This window comes from Nelusetta ayraudi, unplaced genomic scaffold (genome assembly GCF_046127955.1).
Source record: "Nelusetta ayraudi isolate G7.1 ecotype Tasmania unplaced genomic scaffold, CSIRO-AGI_Nayr_v1 ptg000026l, whole genome shotgun sequence".
NCBI lineage: Eukaryota > Metazoa > Chordata > Actinopteri > Tetraodontiformes > Monacanthidae > Nelusetta > Nelusetta ayraudi.
In genome coordinates this window covers 11724952-11741396 of record NW_027466076.1, presented here as the reverse complement: position 1 = coordinate 11741396, position 16445 = coordinate 11724952, and the positions used below count along the sequence as shown (strand labels likewise).

Genomic DNA, 16445 nt, shown 5'->3' with positions numbered 1-16445 from the left:
GATATTATGCAGTCGTCTATTGCTTCCACTCATACAGCCACAACAGAATCAAAAAGTTCACAAAGTTAAAAAGAAACAGACATAAAATAGCAATCAGTAATGTGACACTAAAAGGCAAAGTGCAAGAAGACTGTGGCACTACAGTCTATGTTCAGGGCGTTTCCACCTCTCATCTCCTGCTCCTCCCTGAGATGGCTGCCTTGTGTAGCCTGACGGCACGAGGGATAAATGAGTTCCTCAGCCTCTCAGTGTGGCATCTCAGTGAGAGAAATCTGGAGCTCCCTGAGCTTCTTTCGGGAGAGCGCCGTGTTCAACAACAAGAAGATGGAACGGAAACTGTCACCGGAGGCCATCCAAGCGGTGTTTGAGGAGCGGTGTTCGGTGGGAGAAGACCGAGTTCTCCCACCGTGTGTCTCCGATTAGATAGCATGACAACTTCAAGTCCTTCACCTCATATGTTCATGTCGGAAGTCAGCCCCAGAGGGATCCATCAAAACAGTTTGTGTCCTGTAACCTGTAATATATTGCATTATTTGTGGTTATTCCTAATTATTTTTGGCACATTTGTTGGTCAATTGGGTTAAAACACACCTGCACAGTGTGCTGCTGGCACAACACATGCACTGTCTGCATATTGGTTTTGTTTGGTTTTCATCCTTTTCTTTATTTGCCAGCCTGTTCCTGTATTCTCTCGCTCATATTTTTTGATGGAGCTGAAAAGCCGCCACGTCAGATTTAAGAAACTCATCGAAGCGTCTGCAATTTCACTAAGTCGGTTACTCGGCTCTCCCTCGCCACATTCAGAGCGTCTGCTGTTTTCGCTCAGCTAGATGATGGACAGGTGTGGGCGGGCCGACCCGAACTGCAGTTCCGACCTCCCTCCACTTTGCTTCACTGTAGCAGGAAAATGAAGATGCTTTGCAGGTGAAAGATCTACCGTTCGGAGCCAACCCGTCAACAGCGACATTAAGACACTGGTACTCCATTAATAATAATAATAATAATTAGCTGAATGATGTTGATTTTCCTGCATCCAGGATGAAAAATAAATATGTAATGACAAGGATCATTTGGGATACTAAATGGAGCTTCTTTACGTCACCCTGATGCAGCCAGATACTGGGACCGGAAGTCAACATACTTCTGCGTGTGCACGCTTCTGACGGACCAAAACCTGGCAAACTTCTGTACAAATCTTCCACAACCATTTGCCAAGGACGCAGTTATTCTGCTGATGTAGAACACACTATCAGTTTCCCACTAGGTCACAGTCGAACATACTTCAGTGCCACAGTGGTCAAACAGTGACTGTGTGTCAAGCGGTGCCTCATCAGTGCCCTGGTCACCTTTCGATCTGTTGGAAGTCTAAACGAAAGGCCTATTCCCTTAGATCTCCAGGTGGTGGCGTCACCTGCTGATTATAACAGGTGGCAGAAATTTGAAATTATTGTCAGAAATGTTTTTACAGCACCCTAATATTTTATGTACGCATCATAACTTTGCATAATCAAAGATTTCTGCCATAATTCTTGTTCTATATTTCAAATTGTGAAGACCACGAAGTGCACCCGATGCCCCCTATTGGTTGCCGTGTGTGCAATTTCGATTGCCAGAGTCACGTGTGTGTGTAATGTAATTTCCTTTCAGCGCACACTTTTAGAGGTAATGACACGTTATAATGTGCAACTCAGCATGTATCCAGATCTCATCCGCTTTGTGAAAATGAAGGAGACGGCACGAGAGGCTCTGTGTGGCGCCGTCAAAGCCAGCAATGAGCTGTGATTACGTTCGCATCCAGCAGGTACTAATTGGAGTTTTTCCAACCAGACTTTGACTCCTGATTCCTTTTAGACACATTCTTGTTCGACCACAGCACTTATCTTTGTTTAATGTGCAACGAATGATTCCAATCAAACCCGCGGAAAACGACTCCACACGCGGTGCTGCTGGCCAAATTCTAAATCATTTGCATCAATTCTAAGTTTCAGGGAGCGTCATCAAACGTTACGGCAGCAATAGTTTTATAGTTTTTTCAACAAAGGGCCAAAAGCGCTGCGTTTCTATGCATTACAGAAAGAACTTTCCCACCGCTTTCGTCACCATCTGTTCATTGACTTTGCAGTGCGTCTCGGGGGACGAGACTAAAAACCTCTCTCAAGATCAGACTTTAAACCCGGAGAGCTGAGGCTCAGATTAGTATTCCCTTATAATCACTCCCAGTTCGTATCTAACGCTTTAATTAAGCTCCATTACTTTCCTTTACGGCGGCGGCAGATACTGGCGCGGAGTTCTGGCTCGGTGTCAGTTGACAAATCAATGCTAATGCACTGCTCACCTGTTTTTTACCCGGTGTCAACAAGGTTTCGGGCGAAAGCGTGAGTGGCACTTGGAATGGTTGCCCTCGCCGCCGCTCGAGCCGGCTGTCATTACAGCCGCGCAGCGTCCTCAGAAGATAGATGGCAGCAGCAGATACGCCGCTGCTTGTCTGCCTGTCGGTTTGAGCTCAAGATAAAAAAGGGCCCCGGAGACAGGTGACCTCTTACCAACAGAGCCCTGCATGAATAACCGTAGAAATCGCACTTGTTGACCGTCCCTTTTTTAATTCGAGAGGCAAGAAAAAGGGGCTTTTCAAATGGAATGACTCATTCATTCACTCAATGATTTGCGGAGCACATAAGCGCCACAAGCCACCGCTGAATCCCAGCAAGTGCACTCAATGGCATTCATTCCAACGGCGCAGCGCCGAAGCCTAATTGTTAATTTTTCACGACGCCTTCGCAAAGTGAACGTGTGAGCCTATTTACTGCCTGAAAACGGCCCCATAATATTAAGTGGACTTTTCCCGAAAACTGACGCGTGGCCAAAATCCACATTTTCCAAGAGCTCTCGCTTTTCATGCATAGCGCTAGTGTACGCAGTGAAAGGCCTCATAAATCACCGGGCTAAGGAAGGGAGGCGGTAACAAGGGGAGAGGTGGGAAAATGACAGGGCTTATTTTAAAAGATGGATGTATGAGTTGCGGGAAGAGAAATCCACCAGCTCACGAGCAGGACAAATATTACCTTATCGCCGAGCATACGATCCGTTGCTAAATCACCCAGGAACCCGTTCATTGGGCCATAGCAAGTGGGGGCGGGGGGGGGGGGGGGGGGGGGAGAGAGAGAACAAACATTGCCAAAAACATTGACTCAACTACTTTTTCCATTCCCTCCACAACAACGGATCTCCTTCCTTGAAAGTTACACCTGTCACACGGGAAACTCGGTGCAGCGGTCATCACTTTAATCCATCTTGGACTCCTCGAGGACGGGTCAAACCTCAATTGTTGGCCCGTGCCCTGGCTTTTGAAAGCCCCTGTCAGTCCACCACCGACCCCACCCTCCACGCTGATATAAGGCAAGAGCGCAGGCAGGGCAGTGTGTGTCCGAGCCAGATCCGTCCGTGCTGCATAATTCAACGCTGCTCTAAAACCTGTCTCATTAAGGATACTGGCCACGCTCCATGGCACCGAGTACAAGAATGTGAGTGACGGATCTGTTGCCAGTATTAACACAAACAGGCAGCAGGACCAGAGTGAGCCGCGGCCGCGGTCGTGGCTAAACCTGGGAGGACACTAGCCGGGAAACGAGCAAACTAGCCAACCGCACCGCTAGTCCTGCACGTCTCACCCCAAAGTGCGAAACATGAAGCCAGGCTCATAAATTATCCAGAAGTTTGGCCCCTGGATACAGATTTGGGATGTGGAAAAACAGGGTGGATGCGTTTAATCATTGGATGTGTTTTCTTAAACATGCTTCAAATAAGAAATAAGCATCTAATAAATTACGCATGCAGAGGCAGATGATGGCGGATGATGCTATCAATTTAAAAGTTCTGCCTGGAACGTGATTAAATCCAACTGGAAACTTCCTGGTTCCAGTGAGCAGCCAGGGGGGATTTTTTTTTTTTTTTTTTTTTTTTTCCGCTGGATGGCAGTGAGGGCCGTTAAGACGCTTCCCACTTTCCCACCGCCAACCGTGGCAAATGTCACATTAAACCCACATCAGTCAGAGCGCTCGCCCCTTGCCCTCTTGCCCCCCTCCCCGGATCAAAATCCAATCCAGGCCATCCCTCACTCACACAGTCCCGACTCCCTCAGAGTCAGAATTTACTGAAGCCACGGCGACGGTCACGAGACTCGGCCAGAAAAAAGATTGAGGCGAGTCAAAGGATTAATCTGCGTGGAGGTGACAGAGTCCCCCACCTCCATGCGACGCAACGTGGGGATATCTGCCTTCCGCCTCGCTGACATTTTCATTTAGCGAGCCGACAGAGCCGGGTGGCTCTCACTGACCTGCCAAATGCGGAGGGCAGCTGACGATCACTGCCCTGCAGAGGAAGGTGTCGCTGGCCGTCGTCACCTTGGCCATCTCAGCATCCTGTTAAAAAAAAAAAAAAAAAAAAAAAAACACAGAAAATGAAGAGTTCCAGTCTCTTTTAATGTCTGAAGCGCACGTATTGATTGATGAGGATTTCCTGAGTGGGACTTGAACACTAATTTAATTTTCACTCGCCCGCCAAAGCCATGTCAAATGGCCCTTTTCACTTAGAAGCAATTTGTTGTAAAAACAAAAAAGGACAATTATAATTTCCCAGGGGCTGCGTTGCTTCACACACACATGCACGAACGTGTGGAAAGGACATCATCCACTCAGCGAGGGTTTGAGTTATTAAAGCGATTTCCCATTATTCACCTGCGTTTTCTATCTTTGTGATTTTCTTCAGCTAATTCCTAATAATGCCGCCGCTCATGTTTAAACGCTCCTGTGCGCTGCCTTCCACGGTCTCGCCTTCTCTTTCACTAAACTTGAAACCCCTGGTGATATTTAAAAACTCCCCCACGAAACACGCACACTTCCCGAGTCTCGCGTCTTCCGAGACTGCAACAAAAGCAGGATCATTTCAGATGCGGGAAAATGGGGGATTAACGTTCACAACTTTTTAGTTGTTTTTGTTTCTTCCTAGTTTGCCAGGCTAAATATCTATTATCTTGCCACGGTCAAGGCAGAAGATCTTCCGAGCGGCACTTCAACGACGCTTCGCTCTCCAGATCCTTGGGCAGAGCTGAAAATAAACCCGGCGACTGAGCTTCTTGAGCCTGGACAAGGTCCCCTTAAAAGATTCAGGGGCGCCTTGTCAAAAAAAAAAAAAAAAAAATGAAAGAGGATCTGAGTGTGTGTTTCGCCGGTGTGAATCTCAGTCTTAGGGTTTTCCTGGTGTTGACACGATCGGCTGGTTGGGCTCCCGGGTTCAGTTAAGGTGAGCTTGCGCATCTCAGTTTGCCCCGTGGCGGCGCAGGCGACGGGGATTTGTCCGGCTGTCTGCGTACGTGCACGTGTTAGACTTGCAAAACGTCAAAGGCCTTCCCTCTCAACTGAGGACAGCATGTACTAATATGTTCTCCTCTGAGATATGAATGAGGTAGAAAATCATGTATGCTTAATCTCACCGTGACGTCGTCTTCTGGCAGTGGGATGAAAGGGACATTTCACTTCAAGAGTAGACGTTTGTTTTCTACATTTTGATGTATTTGGGCGTTATCAGATAACTCGCTTTAGTATTTAGACATTAGTGATGTAGAAATAAAGAGCCCCTCCATCCCTAAGGACGTCTATTCAATTGCAGTTTTCAAGGTAGTCTCGCTTATAAAACACGCCCGTCCATTGTTTGTTTTTCTTCATCGTCAGCTTCTCCAGCAGAAGTTAACGTGGTTTGCGGTTGCAACAATGCTAAGCTAAAAGCTAAAATCTTTAGTTAGCGGACCTGTTTGGTTTCCCTAGCTAGGCCCTGAAGACGCACAGTGTTGCACGGCACACGTAATTGGCTGAAACTACTTCCTGGAACACAACCAAATGTGAACTAAATGAAATAACATTGGGGAGAATGACCCCCTCGGGCATTTTATCATTTCTCTTCCTGTCTGGCATGTGAAATAAATTACACAGATCAGTCAGACATTCAATCTTGGGCGGTTAATATGTGTGATTGCTGGGAGAGCCGGCTTCTGCTTAATTTGGTTTTCTTTCTTTTCCCTGTATATTGACAAAGTGAACCCAACATTCTAATGAGGTGGAAGCACTTGAGAAAAGCAAATTACCTTGTTAGTTAAAAAGAAAAAAATATCAACCTGCTGTATTACAGCTGATATATTCAGTGATTCCACCACACCCTTAACGATTGAACTCAGCATTTACCAGAGAAACGCTGCGTCTCCTCCGACGAGGTTGAAATTGCATTCAACCTTTTTTGTTTTTGTTTGTTTTTTTCTTTTTTCTTTTAAATGCCCAAACTCGGTGTTTCCCTCCGCAGCCTTCCGGATAATTAACACAGTTCACATAAACCACGCAGGCGAACAATAATTGGAGGTTAGGCTCTGCAAGGAGTGCCAAGCCCTCCCGCATGCAAGATGTGGATAAGTAAGACGGTCAGGCGGAACAGACAGAGGCTTGGCGGGAGATGGCATGTTTCCCCGCCGAGGAAGCTGTTATCTCAGCGTCTCGCCTCATCAATCCCCGAGTGAGCCGTTTCTGTACTCTACCTGCCATATGGTTGTCACAGCAGAGCCCAGCTGGACCTTCTTCAGCCCAATGCGCTGTGCCAGAAGCTCTGAAAGCTGTTGGGTGCCCCCCTGTGGAGGAAACAAGAAGCAGCAATTCAAAAGGTGGCCGGACTGAAAGTTAAAAGTTTCACTTGTGCGAATTTCGCACAAAGCGAGCGAGCGAGCGAGCGGCCGCGTGTGACTCGTTTGGATTTTCAAAGGTTTAGCTGCGTGGACTGTCAGAGACCTTTCGAAACCACAGCTGAAGCTGTTTCTTTTCTCCCTGCTTCTTCTTCTTTCAAAACATCTTTGAAAAGACGCAGGTAAGCTGCAAGTGGTACAGGGTTGAAGCTAAATGCCTGCTCGATGTTGTGCGCGTTATCTGGAATGATTGCTTCTGAAAAAGGAGAAAGAGAGAGAAAAAAAAAACACCCTGCAAATTATTGATCTGTTGGCTTTCAACTTTCCGCCAGTAAAAAGAGAGAGGAGACTCGGGCAAAACGGCACGAGCGCAAGAAGAACATGAAGATTAAACTCGACTTGGGCAGAGAGAGAAGAGAAATCAAAGCCCAGTGAGATAACGAGGAGGCAAAACAGGAGAGCGTTGCGCTTCCTGGTGGCGCCGTCAATCGGCTTCTTTGGAATGGCAACGTTGGAGAAACCTCCAAAACTGGCACCGCGACCTCGAAGCAGAGAGCCGGAGCGGCGTACCTTGATCTTCATCTCCTGAGCTCCGCCCGGAGTGTTTTCCAGCATCGGCACAAGCCCCCCGGCGGCCGCGGCGGACACCAGGAAGAACAAGAAGGACATCTGGGACGGCTCCATGCCAAACACGGTCCTGCTGCACACTCCCATCTCCTTCTTCATCTCTGGGATACAGGGGGCGCCACCGCACACACACTTTAAGATGCTCCTCAGTGGGATTCGCATGTTCCCCGTAACAGAAGTGGTTCGCCAGAGCCGCACGGCATTGTTTAGATAACGGTGATAAGGAGCATGAAGTTTGCATGACATAAACCCACACAAAGGTCTTTTGCACACCTAGATTAGCTAGTAGGTGAAAGGTGGAGATGCAGGTTTAAAGGAGTGAACTTTGGCATAGTTCCATCCATCATCTATCACCTTATCATGTCTACACTTTACTTTTGTTGTTTGGACCCAAAGCTACTCTACCTGGGGTCCATGCGGCTGAAGCTTATGACTTTATTCATATTCCTGACCTCAGCGTTAGCCACTACTAGCTAAAATCAACAACTTATCCCATAACTTACATGATGAGCAAATACCTCCGCTGTTGCATCGCTCTTCAAACACTGCATAGCAGCTTCATCTGGGTTTCGAGCTACTTTGCAGACGCTCTCATTCTCAACGTTTTAATTTTAGGCTTTACACGATCACGATTTTTGTGCCGATCACCAATCAGTGAGTTTAATTAAACCGATAACCGATCACCGATCCGATCACGTGAGGAGCAATGTTTAAATGACTTGTTTATGTACACCCCTTGCCTTCTCACTTTCCCGACTATACGGACGAGCACTGTCTAAAGTTGTTTGCTTTAGCATAGCATCCGTTTCGGAGTTTGCTTTTCTTTTTCTTTCTCCGCGCTGCGTTTCTTGAACTCGACATGCTCCTCCGTGTGCATCTTTTCCAAGTGCCTGATTAAATTTGTCGTGTTGAAATTTGTTGCCGATGTTCCCCCGCGAGGTCCTGTAGCGTTGCATATATTGCAGATAGCTTGTGCTATGTCTGTTTCTCATTCTCACTTTGAAAAACTTCCACTCCTCCGACACGTTTGTGTGTGTGTCGCCCATGGATGTTGCTGTCGTGAAGATTCAAAGAAACTTTATTGTCCGTCACACAGCGACAGTACTCAAAACAGGAAGAGGCACGAAGACGAAAATTAAGTTTTTTGAATCATGAATCATGAATCATTAGCTCTCGGATACAAACAAATAAACATGTCGATACTCATTTTAGAAGCCATGTTATAAAAACCCAGTTGTTTTAGCCAGCGTATTAGCAAAGTTCCTCCTCTATTCACCAGCAGTAAATTGAAATCATATCTTTAATTGATTATTTTTTAACACACGATAGGCTCTGCTAAAGTGGGTCGCTCAAGCCAAGTGATCTGACTGGTACATACAGTAGATGAGTCGGCGAAACGTTCACTCCACGACTCAGGCCCGTTCAGCCTATTGTTTTCCCATTGTGATATTGCCACTAAGCGGGACCAATCTCCCACCGCGAGCAGCACAATCGTGTTGATCAATAATTCTGCCAAAGTTGCTGATATTTGATTCCAATGACCTTAAAACCCCCGCTCAGTATTCTGTTTTCAGCGGGAAAGTTATTTAGCTTGATCAAAAAGAAGAAACACCTGCCACCATGCAAAAGGTCAGCGCAAATGGACGGGAGACCGGGTCTTTCTCTTAGTACCTGCAGTCCAAGCGTGCTGCTCCACGTAGGAATGCAGGGTCATGCTGTCCAGCTCAACAGCGTTGGGGGTCCTTGAAGGGTCCTGAACACAAACCGTGTCGCACAGTGCATCGATCTGAAAGGGAAATTGACAAGGCGTTGGGACGGAGAAACACAGCGAGAGCGGGGCGGAGATCAAGTCCAGCGGGGACGTATTTCAGATGTTTGCTTCATATCTTTTCAGCCGAGAAATTCATTCTTTCCAGGAAATGTCTCTGTTCAATGTCTGATAAATGGGCATTCAGTCACCCGGTTGGCCCAGAACAGAAACAAGGCAGAAACAAAACAACCTAGAGGATGAAGCTGATTTTTTTTATTATTATTATTCGTATACCATTACATAGCTTCAATGCTAGCTAGCACTGTCAGCCTTGCAAGGATTTTTAGCTTTGACTTTAGCATTGCAAAAAAAAACAGGTAACCACAAGACTGCATTGATATGCGCTACAAAGTACAAACAAAGTAGTTCTCTGTTTTAAATGTATGTGTCTGTGGCGTTCGCCCAAAGGAGCCTAAGTTGAGACTAAAGAAGTCGAACATGAAAGGCATCCCTTGCGGTTGTCAGTCTGCTGTCTCACCTTCCACATAAACTGTATTTGGTCCAGCATCGTCAGAGGGGAAACAACAGGAAGATTGCTGCTGTAGGTGCGAACTTTGTCACCTGGCCCTCCCATGTGATGCACCTTCTTGCCAGTATAGTACTGCAGATAGGTCTCCAGGCCCAGCTCCTCTATGAGCTCCATGATGTGTGTTTGAGAGCTGGGAGAACCACAGAAGCACAGAAGCACAGAAATATATATATATATATATATTTTTTTTAAAACCCTGGTATAAACACACGCATGCACACACACACACACACACACACACATACACGCAGATAAAATGCTAAAACACCACTCTGGGTATCTTTAGGAGCCAAAAATAAGCATGAAGCACCCGTGAGATCCTCAATTATCTTTGAATTAAACTTTCATCGAAGTGATCTTGATCTGCTCGCTTCACTTTAAGCTTTGCTAGAAAGTGTAAAAATCTGACTGCATCACTTTGATCAGTGTTTTGTGCCGTGACAGCCGCAAATTGCTGATTGAAATGCCCCCTCACCCTCCAAAAAAAGAGCAGCACAGAGTTGATTTTTTGCTGAGATCCTAGACAACCTCGACATGCAGGGTTAAGCCCAGTTGTTTATGAAATATTTTGGACAAATGCAGAGCAGAATAGCAGCAGAGACGTGCAAAAGCAAGCAAGAACAAAAGGTCCTGAAGTTCTGATGACATACATTGACGGAATCATATTGTGATGATCTTTATTTTCTTAGCTTTTGGTGTTGCAACAGGATGACAGACAAAATTACTTCACAGTGACACAAGATGCGGAACGTCCCTGAATAAACGTTTGTTGTAGAGGATTTTTAATGAACAGGCTGGTGCCGGTGTAACCCGACATCTCGTTTTGTTTTGTTTAAAACATGAATTCCAAAAAAAAAACCCAGTTCTTAAAATAAATAAATAACGTTGTTGCCTTGGTTACGGATCTTCCCTTTCTCTTTTTCCACAGTGTTCAAAGCCAAAGGTATCAGAGTAAAAAACTCCTTTGAGGCTGTCATTTGATTGCCAGTCGTGGGAGAGTGCTACGACTGAAGACGGCGAGTGTGAAATATTTCGGAACCGCTCTCTCCAGTCCTGCGTCGTTAAGATGCTGTTTCGCCTCGCCTCAACGACGTGCATTGTTGTTTCCGCTTTGTTTTACACGTTTTTAAAGTCTGGTTTTGTCAAAGATCATCAGCAACTTCAATTTTAACGAACTGAGATGAAACGGTGTCGCTATTACTGTGTATTGCTAATATGTACGCCTCGACCAGAGTAGATCTGGGGGGAAAGACGGTGGAAAAACACCTAAACAGAAATGAACTCACTCAACACTTCATATTTCCGGATATGCGTTAGCGTTGAAAACATTTTTACACCAGCTTTGCATCTCAGGACAGCCGTCCTGCCAGGGTTTATCCACCGTGTTTACCTCACTGCCTCGGTGTTGTGTTGTTATTGTGCACGTTTTCGCTTCACTCTACCTTCCGACCCACTGCGCCCCGAGGTCCCAGCGATCGACGCCGCCCACCGCGGGGATGTCGACGGTCACCGTACGGCCTCCCACGCGCTCTGCAGGGAGCAGCATTGCCTCACTTGACAGACTCAACTCAACTTTGGTCTAGAAAATGCTGCAGGGAATTATATACGCGTCTGCCAACCTTTGCCTTCCAGTATGAGTATTTTCAAGTCGGCATTCCTTTTCAGGAGGAGGTGAGCGGCACTCAGCCCGGAGAGTCCAGCGCCGACGACGATAACGTCCCAAATTTCTGCAGTCATTGTCAAGCGACGTCGTTTGCTTGTCCTGGGCTGTGTCACTGCAGCAGAGCAGGAAAAGGGCAGATACAAACGGCCACTCACAGTGCACTTTGGACGCTGTGCTTTTGACGCGTGTTATGTCCAATGACACGCGGATAAGGGCTGTGTGCTCACTGAACTTTATTCAAAACTGCAGCTATTTCAGGGCACGTGTTCACCTGCTCGGGCAGTGACGTCACGCCCTCGTGACCCTGCCCTGTGGCTTAAAGCCATACATCACATTTACCCCCACCCCGACCCCCCCCTTCAAAAAAGTGCAAAACAGATTGAAATAAGCATAACAAGGCTTGTACATAGGCTTGAACAGAGGGTTGAACATATGTAGCCTGACTGGATGAACAGGGTAGACAGTTCTTCTGCCAGGTGACAGGTTATGCACTAGACTAAAGTGGGCCCTGAACTTTTAAACATAGTCCTTGAGGTAAAGAGGTCTCCGGCAAACCCGAGCCGGGCGCGGCTCAGGATGCAGGGGTGCAGCTGGTGCATCCAGCTCTGGTGTGTCTGCTGCCGGGGCCCCTGGTTGTGCAGGGGAAAAGTCCCAGTCCACATCCATGTGACCCGGATCAGCTGCAGCGTTCCGGTTGGAGGCCGACGGTGAAGAGACTCGTCTGAGGCGGCTGGCGTGCCACCGCGAGCCATCAGCCAGACAGAAAGTGGCCGGTCCCAGCTGCTCCGTGATTTGCTGTGGTGCTGACCAGAACGAACGCAGCTTGTGGGATCGACTGGGTCTGCGGATCCGGACCCAATCTGACACTGTGAGTGCGGGACGTTTCACCCGATGCACCCTGTCGAAGCGCTGCTTCATGCGATGCTGCTGCTCCGCCACTCTGTTGCCGGGTGGTGTTGTTGCCGCTGGAGTGTGTATCTGAGGGGGCCGTAGACGATCCAAGGGAAGTTGGAGTTCACGTCCCGGCATGAGGAGAGCTGGAGAGCAACCGGTCGTAGCATGAGGCGTCGCTCTGTAGTGCAACAGGGTGTTCTGCAGTGCTACTGGAAATGGGAGATTCTCAGCAAGGTGTGCTCTCAGTCCATTCTTAAGGGTCTGGTTAAACCTCTCCACACCACCGTTGGCTTGTGGGTGGTACAGGGCAGTCCTGACGTGTTTGATTCCCCTCCTCTCCGCGAAGGAGGCGAAATCCGCCGAGATGAACTGGGGGCCGTTGTCGGTAGTGATGGTGTCGGGCACACCCCAGCGGGCGAAGAGGGAGGCGAGAAAGTCAGTGACCACCTGGGTGGTTACAGACCCAACAGGACGCACCTCAGGCCATTTGGAGTGAAGGTCATAGGCCACCAGGAGGAATCGTTGGTGCTGGGGGATGCCATGAAGTTCCCCACAGATGTCCACCTGGATGTGGGACCATGGAGCAGCTGGCCATGGGAGGGGCTGCAACGGTGGTGGCGGTGGCTGGCCCGTCTTGCCGCTGGTGAGACAGGCCGTACAGTCCTTCACCATCGTCTCGATGTCCCTGTCGATCCCCCGGCCACCAGACCAAGCCCCCGCAGCGCTGTTTGACTCTGACAACGCCCAGGTGACCCTCGTGGACCATGGTCAGGATGCGGCCTCGCAGGGCGCTGGGAATCACTGCACACAGCGCCCTCGCCACGCAGTCATCATTCCAGCAGGAAAGGTCGTTTCTGACGCAGTGGTAGGGCGCCAGCTCCTCCGGCACCTTGGCAGGCCATCCCTCCTGGATGAAGGCACGGCGCTGAGAGAGGATTGAGTCCTGTGCAGACGCCGTCTGGAGATCCCGCAGGGATACGGCAGCCTGGAGGGGTTCGTGCAGCATGAGGACCAGCTCCGACTCAGAGTGGTCGTTGATGGTGTCGGGTGCAGGGGTGGGTGTGGCTCTGGAGAGCATGTCGGCCACGACGTTGTCCCTGCCTGGTGTGAACACTGTATTGAAGTTATAGGCCTGTAATCTCTCCGACCACCGGTACAGGCGGAGCGGCTTGTGCCCTGATCCAGATGTGGCCAGGAGAGCTGTGAGGGCCTGGTGATCTGTTCGGAGCGTGAAGTGTCGTCCGTACAAGGACATATGCCACCGCTCGCATGCCCAGACGCAAGCCAGGGCCTCCCTCTCCCCCACGGAGTACTTCTGCTCAGTCGGGGTGAGTGACCTCGAAGCAAAAGCCACAGGGCGTTCAGTTCCACCCAGGGGCTGGGACAGGACGGCGCCGATGGCGCGAAAGCTCCTCCGTCGTGGGTAGTGGGTACTTATCGGGGATCACGGACTTGTTTACCTGCCTGAGGTCGATGCAGGGCCGCAGGCCACCCGTTTTCTTCCTCGCCACGACCAGGTTGGTGATCCACGGAGAAGCGTCCACCCGGAGAACCCGGAGAGAACCCACGCAGACACAGGGAGAACATGCAAACTCCACACAGAAAGGTCCCAGGCCCGGAATCGAACCCACAACCTTCTTGCTGTCAGGCGGCAGGGCTAACCACTGCGCCACCGTGACGCCTATTTTGATATCATGAACATTAATTTTAGCATATAATCTTGTAATTTAAAAAAAAAAAAAAAAAAAAAAGCAAGAGAAAATCTAAGGAGTCACATGAAGAGCCGGTCCTTTTTAGTGAGTCGAGCCAGAAGAATTGGTTCTCTGAAAAGAGCCGGAATTCCGTCACTATTTCCAAAACTGTGACCTACATAGCCGCAGGCAATACCATTGCGCAACCCATCCACAAGAACTGCGTACTGGCTGTGTAGCTTCCGTAGAGTAGGCCATGAATCAGCATCGAAGATTTCAACACAATTTAAACGTTGTTTCTCATGTCTATTGGTAACAAGGCAGTTTAAACTATGTGAACTATATACTTTATTGAAATCCTATTTTAAGTGCTAATTTACCACTACTGGCGAGCCGCTGGCCTGCGATGGTCATGACTCCGACCACTGCCACGAGGGCGTTGTTTGTTTTTCTTAATGAAAGTTGGCAACACAACGCACCCGGCGGAAAGAGTTGATGCTCTCGATCTGGCAGTGAGAGCGAGCGGAACAAGCTCGAACTCGTACGAGGTCGCTGCCCTTTGAGAACCATTTGGGAAGGGACAGGAGGAAAGTGGCAGGAGTGGAAGGAGCAACACCTCCCGGAGGTGTCGGCTCTAACGTGGGAGAGGCGTTACCGGCTGCCGCTTGTCGAAAGTCTGAGGTCTGGCAACTCTCTGAAAAAGTGGAGCGAGTGGATGAAGCGAAAATTGAACGCCTCTTTGTCCAATTCACTGGACGGAACTCATGTAATTGTGGGAACAGCCTGCGACAGCGACTTAATGGCATAAAATAGTAATTATGATAGGAAGTGATTTTCTAAACCATAACTGGGCCACACTTGTAACAAGACCATTATTCAGTGGAAAATATAGAGCTGAGAGAAAGCATGGAGTACTTAATTAGTCAGTCTATAGTATAATTATATCAGGCTGCAGCCAGAATGGCACTGACAGTGCTATGCAAATGAATTTTTATTCAAATGAGGTATAGTGAGAATTGATTTAAACTAAGAAAAAAAAACAGGTTAAAAATGTGATAAAGAAATAATGGCACAATCCAGAAGACAACTTTAAACAGATGTGTGTGTGTTGAGCTGGAGCTAGTTTAATACATTTATTCCTGAAGCGAACTCTATTATTATTATTATTATTATTATTATTATTATCATTATTATTATTATCATCATTATTATTATTATTATTATTAGAAGATGAAGAAGATAAAGAAGAAGAATGGCAGCAGTGCAGTTCCTTGGTGAGTTATTTCAGTTGTTCTTGCTATTATTCTGGAGTTGATATCTGGAATTAGAGAAAGATCACTGCACCACATGCTAATAGCGCCTGCATGCCTGTATGTGTGTACACGTGTGTGTGTGTGTGTGTGTGTGAGAGAGAGAGAGAGAGAGAGAGAGAGAGAGAGGGAGATAGCGAGAGTCACAAAAAGTGGGAAAATGTGAATGTGTGACTGTGCAAGCTGCTGATTCCACCTGATGTCCTCAGGGGAGCAAACACATTTCAGGCTTTAGTTAACTTGAGGAATTGATTCCGCAAAAACCATCAAATCACCGTGGTCGGATTAAGAATTACAATTACTGCCAAATGTCTTTGAAAGATTGTGCTAGTGGGAGTGTTATACTTGGGTGGAATTTGAACCCCGTGTCTCTCACTGTGACACATCCACTTCAGCAGGTAATGATGAAAATAAAATGGCCTTGGAGGAAGAAGGTAACTACTGAAGTTTTAACAACAACAAAATGGAGTTTGGGTTCATTTGTGCAATTGTGGGTGGTTAAATCATCTATTCATTTCCCGCCAGTTGAAGGGCTCCCCACTGTATGTTGGAAACAGTTGTTTTCCCTTGAGATTTCACAAATATTACACAGAGGCTTTGCAGTCATTATTTTCACTGCTAATAGTAATAGAAATGGTTGGCTTGTGTTCTGAAAAATTGCTTCTCATGTCACCTGAGACCTTACATCCTCTCTTTGTCTCAATTAATTGAGTCATCGGTAACGTTCCTCAGTAATCTTTTATCGTTTTGTTTTGTTTAGTTTTGAACCCAGTTGCACATTACAAATTCTGTCTTCTTTTCCAGTTTCATTGTCTTCTGCTGGATTTGCAGGAGATTAAAAGGGAGGCACGGCGACCGAGCAGTTGGCCGGGCAAATAGGGAACAAATCGTGCTTGCAGAGCCCAGCATTGTGCTGTGTGTTTGTTTTTTATTTGTTTTTTCGTGGTCTTAAATGTCAGCTAATCCCGATAGATTAGGACCTGCAAGCTTCCCAGTCTGTCTCCTAACCAGTTGGCCAATAGAACCACTCTGGTCGCTGCTGCAGTTGAACTTGTTTGCGGTGGATTGCACCGCCTTGGCTTTGATCAAGGTCTGTTGTTGTCTTGTTGTCAACACGCGGGGAGGGGGGTGGGGGGGGAGAGAGAAATGCATAAATTATTCAGGGTGGTAAAGGGGGAGCCATTAAGGGGGTGGGCAGGTGGG

General features: G+C 47.7%; 1 protein-coding gene across 2 annotated transcripts in view; it reads right to left on the bottom strand.

Moving 5' to 3' along the window:
- The window catches only part of LOC142890643 (putative flavin-containing monoamine oxidase A), a 44463-nt gene extending 32994 nt beyond the window's left edge, over positions 1–11469 (bottom strand). The window contains exons 1-7 of one of the 2 annotated variants that reach the window (XM_076029852.1): positions 11304–11469; positions 11127–11214; positions 9634–9814; positions 9017–9131; positions 7289–7446; positions 6578–6667; positions 4334–4418 (exon numbers count right to left, since the gene is read on the bottom strand). In XM_076029852.1, coding sequence (XP_075885967.1) covers positions 4334–4418; positions 6578–6667; positions 7289–7446; positions 9017–9131; positions 9634–9814; positions 11127–11214; positions 11304–11421 — 835 coding nt within the window. In that variant the 5' untranslated portion in view covers positions 11422–11469. Of the gene's footprint in view, positions 1–4333; positions 4419–6577; positions 6668–7288; positions 7447–9016; positions 9132–9633; positions 9815–11074; positions 11215–11303 lie in introns of those variants that run through there. The other variant, XM_076029853.1, reaches the window with a different exon arrangement.
- Positions 11470–16445: the final 4976 nt, after the last annotated feature.